The 11,755-nt window shown below is 32.2% G+C and overlaps 1 protein-coding gene and 1 long non-coding RNA gene across 2 annotated transcripts in view; one reads left to right on the top strand and one right to left on the bottom strand.

Annotated features, from left to right (window-relative positions):
- Positions 1 to 652: 652 nt before the first annotated feature.
- On the top strand, positions 653 to 1,742 carry LOC106108768. The gene is made up of 2 exons (XR_001225962.1): positions 653 to 761; positions 1,363 to 1,742. It is a non-coding gene; the product is annotated as an uncharacterized LOC106108768 (long non-coding RNA).
- A 6,422-nt stretch (positions 1,743 to 8,164) lies between these two features.
- The window catches only part of LOC106108714 (serine/threonine-protein kinase Genghis Khan), a 43,170-nt gene continuing 39,579 nt past the window's right edge, over positions 8,165 to 11,755 (bottom strand). Inside the window, 9 exon segments of the mRNA XM_013289975.1 lie at positions 8,165 to 8,241; positions 8,411 to 8,493; positions 8,636 to 8,735; positions 9,068 to 9,131; positions 9,239 to 9,311; positions 9,837 to 9,978; positions 10,321 to 10,423; positions 10,728 to 10,850; positions 11,204 to 11,296. Coding sequence (XP_013145429.1) covers positions 8,413 to 8,493; positions 8,636 to 8,735; positions 9,068 to 9,131; positions 9,239 to 9,311; positions 9,837 to 9,978; positions 10,321 to 10,423; positions 10,728 to 10,850; positions 11,204 to 11,296 — 779 coding nt within the window. The 3' untranslated portion in view covers positions 8,165 to 8,241; positions 8,411 to 8,412.

The following is an 11,755-nucleotide window of genomic DNA, read 5'->3' as shown; positions in this document are numbered from 1 at the left end:
GGGGAAATGTCGTCTTTATGTGCGTCTCCTCCGTCAATGAAGGGTAGGCAACGGATCTGCAATTGCGGATGTTTATGTGCAGAGGTCGCTTTCCATTTCGGTGGATTTAGGTGGCTGCTTGCGAGTTTGCCACCTTATATTATAAAAAAAAATACGGAAAGGGAAGGGAAACTGGATTTGACGGAGACAGGAGGAAATATCCTATTTATGTACACATTATTAAGGGTAGGCAATACATATCTACTTTTAGACAACTTATTTAATTGATACTGTCGCCTTAAACTCAGAGCAACACTGCTCGTAAGAACTCAGGTTGCGCGCCAAAATACATACTTGTAGTGACATAGACAGCTGTCAGCTAGGGACGTGACGTTTATGTCGATAATCTAGTGTTGAGCCAATTCTACAGCGCGGTACTAATTTTTACTTAACAGTATTGCATACTCGTTTCGCTGTTGTTTTAATTTTAATATTTTATAATATACTAGCTTTCGCCCGCGATTTCGTTCGCGTGGAATAAAGAAAAAGTGAGTAGCCTATGTGTTTTTTTCAGACTATCCTCTACATCTATGTCAAATTTCATCGAAATCCGTTCAGCAGTTTAGGTTACAAACGCTAACAAACATCCAGCCATCCATCCATCCATCTAAACTTTCACATTTATAATATTAGTATGATTTATACAGGAATTGATAAACGACGACATAGTAGACGAGGCGGAAAATTCTCAGAGTGATGGAGAGAAGAATTCACCAAGTGATGTAAGTGTTGCCTCCTTTACTTATCTATTTCATATCGTCACCAGCTCACTAACGTCCCCAGCGAGGGGCTCGGAGCCTACCCTACTACAGGGTGACTAGGCCATAGTCAACCTGCACTGCGGGTTGACTTCACACATGTCTTTGAATTTCTTCTCCGATATGTGACATCACGATGTTTTCCTTCACCGTAAGAACGTCGGGTAAATTATGTACATATGAAAATTCGAAAAATCGAAAATCACATTGGTACAGCGGGGTTCGAACCCAAGACCTGTAGATTCGAATCTAGTGTTCAAACCACTGAGCCACCGACACTCTTCTATTTTATATACAAAAGGTAATAATAGAACATAGAAACCCCTTAGTACAGTTAGTCAATATTATGTTCCCCTTAGTATATTTAATACTAATCTTAACTCTTAAATATGCACTTGTATGTATAACATTCATTAAATATATCTAGATGCTAGATTTTTTTAATTTTTCCTCCATTTATAATACGGATCCTGCAGTAAATGTGATTTTTCGGAAATTTAAGTTAGGGATTAATTCTATTTTAATGACTATTAACGATTCTGAGTACGATTATTTTAATTTCCAGACTGAAGAGGAATCGACCACCAAAGCGGAGGGAGCTGGAGATGACAAGCCCAGCGAGGTGCGCAAGCGTCGCCCGCGCAAAGCTGACTAAACACCCCCTAAACATCCCCCCACCACTCCCCATTGTAGCCCAACAATCCGCCATACATGAAATATACAGTGGGTAACAGCTGAAACACTAATAAATCAACCCCTTCCTAAACATAATCTATTCCCGAATCATACAATCCCCCCTCTCCCTAATCACAATCCCCCAATTTCACAATCACCCCTCCAGAATTACAATCACCCCATCCCCTAAAATCTTGCACTTACCCTCTGGGGTCTAGGAAAAATGTATTAACCCTTCAATACCTACCCCACCCTAGACCTCCCCCACATCATACATATGTGTATGAAATAGGAGACATTTCTTTTTATTTATTTATGTGAACAGAGAATTTTAAAAACCTCACAACCCTGGGACATCCCCTCCATTTCTAGGCCTGTCCCTAGGCACTCCCCCCACTTTAGGGTTTAGAAAAGCAAGCATTCCCCCCTTTTTCAATTCAGATTAATATAAAACCTAGAAATGTCTCAATAACAGCACAAAGATTTTTTTTAAATAATTTTTGAGTGACAGGAAGAAAAAAGGTTTTTGTCTCTCATCACACCATCATCACAAATGGGGGTAAACAGTGCTCGAAAATTAATTTATGCTTTTTTACTTGATGTTTAGTTTTATTTAGAAAGCATTTATTTTACCATATATTTTAAATAAAGTATGGAAGCGAATAGTTTTAGACATTTTAATAATTATGTGAAAAATTACAAGTTTTCAATATTTATTTTAAAAAAAACTACAAAATCTCTTTGACTTGATAAATCATAAATCGCTTATATTAAAATATTTATTATAATCTAAATGTTAGGCCGACTAAGATCTCTGAGCTCAAATTATTGCATTTTTTTATAACATAATGAACCGGTTTCTCCATTTTTATAAAGAAATCTAACAATCATGAATGCGAAAGTTTTTGGATGGATGGAAAAAAATGGAGAAATCGTTTCATTACTATTTTAGCTTAAAAACTACTAAACTCTCATTCCTAAATATATTTATAACAAATAGTTTAGTATTTTTTACACTTGAGTTTTGTTTTTGCACCAAAATTTTAGTTTATTTAGTGTTTACACCAATTGTATGGGAATTTAACTTGTTATGTTCAATTTAAAAATGTTTGTAAATGTTGAAACTACGTACTTACGGAGATTATTATAATCGTATTAATCAACTTTTAATTATAAAATAAGTATTTTAACAGTAATGGAATTTTGAAAAATTTTGATGTGGGTAGTTTTAAAAAAACCTCTTAATAAATATTTAAAATTTTAAATGACATAATAATGGCTGACTTTTGACATTTGACAGAATGTCTGTATTAGAAACACTAACTTGTATGTTTATATGTTTTAGGCTTTTATTGTAATGTTTTCTGTTTCCGACTTGTGTAAACAAAATTGTTTATTCTAAGATTCTGTTGTAAAGCATTGTATTAACTAATGATTTAGTTTTTCGCTAAATAAATTAAACTTATTTATATTTTTGTTTTCTTTACCATCCTTTAATTAATAATTCTATAAAAAAAATAATTAAACACTGGGTTAACAGAAAAAAATCCTATGAAAGGTTCTTCGATATTTGATAAATTTAAATATTTAGCAATAGCCTAGCACAGAACAAAGTAACTTTGGATTGAGGTAAGTTGGGCCGAATCGTCATATATTGAATCTTAAAATAATCTTCACTACCAAAAGACTTAAGTTAAAAGTTTTTGTATTTTAAAAGCCATACAGAACTTATTTTTCCTTCAAGAAAATTACTGAAAGTGGACTAAAATTAGTCGTGCGGAAATATTTTGAGCCTGATTTGGCGAGTCGAAAATCGAAACGGCGAATACGATACCTGTCTATTAACTACGGCATCTGCCTTTATACAAATTTGATTCAATACGTCATATGCATTATTTATCAAACTAATCTATCTTATTTAAACTATAAGTAGTAAGTTTTGTTACTGGTATAATTTTGACTATGGCCACCCGCCATTTTGACCCACTGCTTTGTGTCCTTTCATGAAAACTGGGTTAAAAAAAAAAACAAATACATCATTCAAATGTCTCTTTATTCACGTATGTACATAAAATAAGTATCGAGATAATTTCATGTTCGCTAAATGTAGGTAAATAATTTAGTATTTTAATACAAATAAGATTACACAAGGGTACAGCGTATAGAAAATGATTTAAACAAGATTATAGGAGATATTCGTGTTTATGCAAATATCAATTTATTAGCCAAAATACTACTAAAAAGGAAGTACAAATTCCACATTCAAAAGATACAATAAAAATTGGGACGATCCTCAAAAAACATTTCTAAATTCTACTAATACCGAAAAATATAATAAAAATCCATGGTGGGGTACGGAGTTTAATAAATATTTATAATTAAATTCAAAGCGATTATTGTCGAGATCTCAAATACATATTATTTATAAAATAAAACACTAAAAATCAAGCATGCGATCTGCACAATTAAAAAATATCATTCACGTCAAATACAAAGAGGCTTAAAATTCATCTTCGCTCTTTGGATTCTTAAAAAAAAACTTCAAACATTTAAAAAAAGAAGATTTGGCGCCAAAACACAATAAGGCGACGTATTGGCGCAAACACAACTAACCTAACCTAAAAACTCATTACTAAACAAATGTAAAAATCCTTAACTAAGAAAGATTACGGACACAAATAAAAAAATCAAACAAAAAAAGACTAGATCGTTAAAATTAAAATCTATTACAATTATTGCTTAAACTATCAAATCATACATAATCACAAAATATACCGAGATTTCATTACAATTGCGATTTCTGAAATAAAATAGTCAGTTGACTTTCTGTAAATCGACAAACTTTTAAATTTAAATTTAGAAATATCAGTCGAAAATTGATAAAATAAATTTCATTATATTGTTTCAAACAAAGACATTTTAAACTAAGACCGTGCCCACACCTTTGACTAAACTATCGCACAACCGTTTAGTCTCGCTTTGATTCCTATGAGCTTATATGGAGGTGCGAACTCAATTTTTAGTTGTACAACTAAACAGTTGAATCGACAATTGCAAACTGTTGGTGCGATAGTTTAGTTTCAGGTGTGGCTTTTAAAAAACATATGCAAGATCACTTTAAGTCACAACTAGCTTTTGCCCGCATCTTTGTCATCGCGGAATTAATAAAAAAACAGTAACTAGTCTGTATTCTGATAAATTTACACACAATTACATTATTTCTGATAAAAAATATAATATATGTGTAACAGACATCTTCACTGACAGTTAAGTGTTTATTTGAAACAGATAATAAAACCGATCATAACGTCGAATTATCAGAAATCAACAATAGTCATAACCAAACATAAATACAGAATTTCTAGCATTTTTCATATTTAAAAGGCTGTATAAAATACCACTGACAAACGGTTATATTGACAGTGGAACTTATGTTTTTAAACTGAAAAAAATCGAATTTCTTTTTATACAAGACCTATTTACAAGACGGAAATTTAAACGTTTACAAATAAATATAGATTTTTTAAAATAATTTAGACAAGGTAATAACTGAAAGTTTTCTTTTATAAGGCAAATACAATTTGGTAATTTTTTTTAAAAACAACGCTTATGAGCATATAAATATAACAAAATTATTACTTTTTAGTATTCTTACTTTTGCAAAAACCTAGAAATTATAAAAAAAAAATTGATACTTTAAATTCCCGCCTTTAGTTAATCGCCTAAGTTAATCGAAAAACGAAAAATCTCAACATTATTTGGAGAACAGCTTTTCTAAGATTAGTGGTGGGCCGCGAATTTATTATCAAAATAATACAAAAAAATAAACAAATCCACTAAGGAGCTATAATTTCCAATACTTTTCACAAAAGGGTACCAATTTTTCCATAAAAGGTTTTAAATTTTCCATAAACAGATCATAAATTTTCATAAAAGGGTAATCTGGAATATTGTTACCAATTTATTTAATGTTTCAATTAATTGGAATTTGGTAGAAATACGTTTAAATAATTATTTCAAGCAATTAGTATAAAAGCAAAACGGTTAAATACGAGGCAGTGATAGTCATTTTGGTCGTTTCGGCCATTTTTCTTAGAAAAAAAAAAACAATTTTAGAATAATATTGGAAAAACGCTTGGAAGAGAAACCCTAGTCGGTTTAAATTGACTTCTTTTAACATTATTATAAGAGATATTTCACTTGTCATATTTTCATGTCGACAGTAATGGTAATATAACAAATATAGACAGACAAATTTATTTGACCCGGTGGATGACAATTTAATGAGAACTTTGTACTGTAGTCACGTTCATTACTCATAATTTAACGGTGTTTTTTGAGCAAAAAAAAACTGTTTTTTTTAGTAGTCATATTTTTGGATATGAGTTTTTTTTAAATTAGTTGTTCGTAACATTGCGGTTCCCGGGTCAAACAAGTGTGTCTGACTATACGACAAGTTTCAACAATATATTATATTCAATCTGTGAATTCGAACACCAAAAGTCAAGCCTATCACTGCTAACTTATCCTAACTTATCCTATTACAACGCCATCTTAAGTTTAGTCAAGCAATATGGCGTATAGAGTATTTTATATTTAAGTATAGCATTAAAGCAAATTCTATACATTTTTATACTAGTAAATAATCGACTTATATTGTTCATAACTTGGTTTACATACTGGCTTTCGACACTTACTTCTCTTATGTCAATTACGAAAAGAGATATCAATAAAGTGTCGAAAACAGTAACGTAACCACTTATCTGTACAAATGGATAGATTTTTGCGTGGAAATAATACTTTTCCAAATTCAACGGCGATTGATGTTAATTCTATCTCTATTATTAGTTCCAATTCGTACCACCGCGAGTCAAGATGGCTAAAATACACAAAACCTATCCATTTATAATGATCAGTGTAAACACTTTATTTAAAACAAAGCTAACGCATGCATATCTTACATTTGGATTACTAATTGACCTAAGTCAAACATTGACTTGTCTCTTAGTTCCCATCGCCGAAGCTTGTGTAAACATGTTTTTGTATAAGTTTCTGCAATGGGAACGCAAGAATATTCAATACATTATTATCATAAAAATGGAAGGTTCCAGTATACATGTACGACAAAACTTCGATAAAAATATTGCAAATAATTTTTTTAACATCTCATTAGGAACCCAATATATTATGCAAAGCATTATAATTTATTTGTAACTAAAAAACATCAAATTTTCAATCTTACTGTACAAAAACAATGACAGACTTGCAAATAAACGCTGTATATAGTTAAAATTAGAAAGAAATTAAATATAAATACTAATATAAGTACAAATTGTGCTTATATTCAGTTTATTCCTAAGTTTAATTTTATACCGCGATTATTTGTAAGGCTGTGGTTGTTTAAGAAACATGCCAGCAAAAGTATTTAAAATATTATTATTTTATTAATCCCTGAAAGGCTAAATAATAATTGAATTTAAGCTGAATTTATTACTTAATAATTAACGACTGTGACACGACTTTTTCAACATTTTGGCAAACGTCTTTGAAAAATTTTTCGTCGATATATTTGCAATTTTTTGCCAAGTAAGCGATTTTATTTATAGTAATTTTGTATTAAAACACCGCCTTTGCCCAAGATATCAGATAGCCGATTTAAATAAGCAAATGTCCGTTGTTTTATTTACATTTTAATATTATAGTTATTTATGCCCTTTAGTAGGATACAAAATTAAAAAAAAAAACTAAAAAATAAAAGAGAAAAGCTACTATAATTATTATTTCTTCAGCGATTAAGACAAAAATATCGATGTTTGAAGAGTTTAAAGATTTAGTTGGAAGACCAACTTTTTTTAATTATTTTAAAAGTACAAAAGTTTTAGAATAAAATGCAAAGGATACGAATAAAATCAGAAACACTTCTTGTTGGCTTGTTTCTTACACAACTGGACTGTTTTTGTTAAGCAAGATTGTTTGAACACAAAGTTTTTTTTTTATTAAAAAAAAAACATGTTTCAGAAATAAAAATTCGAATTGAAACAAATCGGTGGTTCAAGATTTTTTCCTTACAAATAAAAGATGTTTTATTTAATGTTAAAATGAACCATTGCACGTATAAAATTAAATAACTAATACATATGAGAATTTAAAACTAAAATGCAATAAACATGTGATGTGAAATTTTAATAAACATTTTATTAATAATAAATAAAATAATTTATAATATTCAAAAACGAACGTTTGTCATCAATCGATTATAAATAGGTTCTTTTTTATGTTAAATTACATAAAATTCCATACTTTCTAAAAAGTATTCAATCAAAATGCATTAAAAATACAGAACTGTCACTTTGACAGCTGTGCAATGGTTCAGAAACAGAATTTTGTCAAGCGAAAAAAAAATCACACAAAACACGAACGTTCAGAAACTGCTTAAAATCAATCGAATAAATAAATATTTCGGTTTTATATAATTTTAGCCTCAAAATAAAGTCTTAATTAATTCAATGTTCGTCGATAGATTATTTTACAACACAGTGTATATTGTCCCTTGTTTACCATAGAGGTTATAACGCTCTACTGGAGATCACTTTCAAAGATTAAAAAAAAACTTCATACTCTTTGACAGTATCATAGATTATACATGTAGACATGACTATATCTCGATTTTACACCTATGGTTTGTATTTCTTCATACATTACGAGGTTTCAACAGAAACATGCGTAGAACCGAGACATATCTATCCCCCAGTAGGCGTCCAACTGATTTCTGAAAAAGTTTTTATATGAAATGACAATTTTTAATTCAACTTCATTAAATTAATTAGTAATTTCTACAATCTTGTCACTTAATAATAATAATGCGTAGTTTCACTTATCTAAAATTACTATTTCTGGTTAATTCGTGACTATTATCCTAAAGAATAAAAAAAACTTACCATCAAGGGTCCATAGGGTGCGGGGGCGAAGCGCCGCAACTGCTGTCCTCAGAGTGCAGGGTCTCGCCCATGTCGGTGCCCACCTGAAACATGTACAGGTAAAACTGTGTAATGTGTAAAAATGAGTAATATGTGCAACTGTGTAATATGTACAGCTGTGTAATATGTTCAACTTTATATTGTGTACAGACGTGTGACGTGTAGAACCTTGTAATGTGTACAGACCTTCAGCACGTCGTGCAGCGAGCTCATGCTGCCCAGACTGAGCGGGGTGATGGAGCGCTCCAACAGGGAGCCACTGCCCTGCGACCCGCCGCCGATAGACCTGTCAATATACATACATTTGTAGATAGTACTAATATTATAAATGAATGGATGTTTGTTAATTTGTAACCTAAACTGCTGAAGGGTCCTTGATTAAATTTGTCATTGATGTAGAGAATAATCTGGAAGAACAGATAGGCTAATTGCTTTTTCTTTTTTTTTGTTATTCGACACAGTCACGGGAGAAAGCTGGGCATTATACTAAGAGTCAATAACTATTAAACTAGAGGTGGCTTTTACCAATTTTCTCATACTAGACAACTTTTTAATTTAATTTAATTCAATTTTCTACTGGCTATGTATATTTCTACAATATGCATGTTAATATATAACCTGTCCATAGCCCTCGTCATCGTATCCCCGGCGCCGTCAGTCGTGTCACGACGTCGCCATGACCCTGGAAACAATATACATTTACACTCACAGTCTACAAATCGACACTAAACTACATATAAAGATAATTTCGTGTAATAAAGTACATAATACAAATATGTGTGTACTAACCGTTATAAGATCCGGTGCCATGCGATATTGTTAGCGGCGAGGTCCGTTTGCTGCTATCCCGACTGCCGTACAACTGCATACAACAATTCATTATTAATCTATAATGTCACGCGTGTAATAGTCATAAGTGTAATATCGTTACGTAAAATGTGTAATATGTAAAAGTATGTCGTATGCGTAGTGTGGCATGTAACGTATTACTATGACGTAAATAATTAATAAATAAATGCTTTTTTGTTTCCCTCGTACACACTTCATGGGAGCTTTGGTTCCTGCACTAGATTCCTCTGTGTCACAGGAGTCAATCCCTTACCCATTAGTTCATAGAAAAACATTTAGTTCCAAAATAAAGATAACAAACGATGTGTACAGTGTAATAATGTAGCGTGTAATGTGTAATAGTGTACCGTGTATTGTGTAATAGTGTGCCGTGTTTTGTGTAACAGTATACAGGTTATTGTGTAATAGTGTGCCGTGTATTGTGTAATAGTGTACAGGTTATTGTGTAATAATGTGCCGTATATTGTGTAATAGACGTTACACGAGTAACAGTGTCCCGTGTATTGTGTAAAAGTGTTTATGTGTAACGCATGCTCACCTGTTGGTGGTGGTCATCGGCAGTCTCTAGTGTGGTGGGCAGGTCCAATAAGCGCTGCGAGCGGATGCCGTCTCCGGGGCCCATGTGTGACACGTGCGCGAAGTTCGTAGGCGCTGAGATAAGACGAGAACGGCGCTCTGACCTGGAATGTAACACATTTTATTGTTATTGTAACCTTAAATAACTCTAGTATGATTGTTTTTCCAAGGAGGCTATAAGTGTTGATTTCTCATACTTAATCTACACTGAAAGGGTCGTTTTAACGACTCTGACTGCGACATAAAAATATTACAGACTAGCTGTTGCTCGCGACTACATCTGTGTGAAATTAAAACTAGTAAAATATATAGCCTATGTTATTCACTGATAAATTTTTAAATAGGCCCTGTTGTTTTTGATTTATTTCAATACATACAAAAATATTGATTTGTTCCTCTTCATAGATAAGTAGCATATAACAATATAAATAATTTTAAAGTCTTACAATCTGTTATGCGCCTCAATGGCTTGATGAGATTGTTCCCGCACTGAGAACCTTCGCTTGTTGCTGCCCCACGACGTCGTCTCCAGATTTAATGGACCCTCCGCTGGAAGTACAAACAAACAATAAGACCGAGACGCGGATTTTCACCTTTTACTAACAGATATGAGTTATAAAATCATTTTGCGTCAATTCGACCACTAAATGTCCCTTCCCATAATTTGCTAGTATACAAATAATACAAAACTCAACAAATAGCATTTCTCGACAGAATAGCCGATTAACATACAACTTTTTTTTCATTTATTTGGGTAAAAGAACAATAGCACAAGAAAAAAAAATGAACAGTAAAATTTAAAAAAAAATGAGTAGATGCAATCCACAACTCTACCACGTAGTAACAAACTTACCAGTAAACAGCGGTCTTAAATAGACAATAAAAGGCGCAGAATCCGAAGAGAATGGGAATCCGTTACTTCCTGCGCCGCCAACACACACTATGTACCCGCACTCGTCCAACGGACGGGAGTTCGCTGCAATACACATTAAATTACACATGATTACACATTACACACCTGATATACCACTACATAAGCGAAAGGTGTGTATTTACACAACCGCAAAATGTGTATTTATCTTGAAATAAACGTTGACCTTTATTCTAAACAATTACACATTTGATTTACACTTAATCGTCAAAAGTACGTAAATATTCTGTGAGATGTGTGTGAGGCTTTGATATCAAAATTTATATCGTTACACATTACATATAATCAAACATATTTTTATTTCATATGAAAATTTTGCTTTTCATGACATAATTTTTATCTTTTTTTGATATATTTCTGAGTATAATTATGATTTCTAATTATTTGTTAAAACTTACGTAGATTTAGAGTTTGTACCCACTCGCCGGACTCAATCTCGTAGATATCGATGTGCGACGAGGTGAATATCAACAAGTGAGTGTCGTTTATAGCTGAAACAGACATTATTCTCGATTAGACCTTTATAAACATGTAACATATCACTGAAACACAACGGTACAATAAAATTCAGCAATCTAAAATCATTACATCATAGCAGAATGGCACTTTTACGTCAAATTAATACTACAGTACAATCAAAACAGCTAAGTACCAATCTTACAAGTGTTTACAGTTGATTTCAGTTATATTTAAGCCGGAAATAGTTTTTTTTTCAGTAAACATGGAACATGGGCTGCATGATTTTAGTCATTTCTACAAGAATCTTACCAACATTATACAATTAAGATCGATCATGATCAATGATGACCAGTCACATTAAGTCATGATCAATAACGCTCAGTCGTGACCATTCACGATCGATCATGACCAGTCACGTGCAATCATGACCAGTCACATTCCTGCTCACCGTGGTATAGCGGCTGCGCGGTGTACATGATCTCGGCGTCGCG

This window comes from Papilio polytes, unplaced genomic scaffold, assembly GCF_000836215.1.
Source record: "Papilio polytes unplaced genomic scaffold, Ppol_1.0 DF821400.1, whole genome shotgun sequence".
In the NCBI taxonomy this organism is placed as follows: domain Eukaryota; kingdom Metazoa; phylum Arthropoda; class Insecta; order Lepidoptera; family Papilionidae; genus Papilio; species Papilio polytes.
The sequence above is the reverse complement of the archived record's forward strand: the minus strand, read 5'-3'. Positions and strand labels throughout refer to the sequence as shown.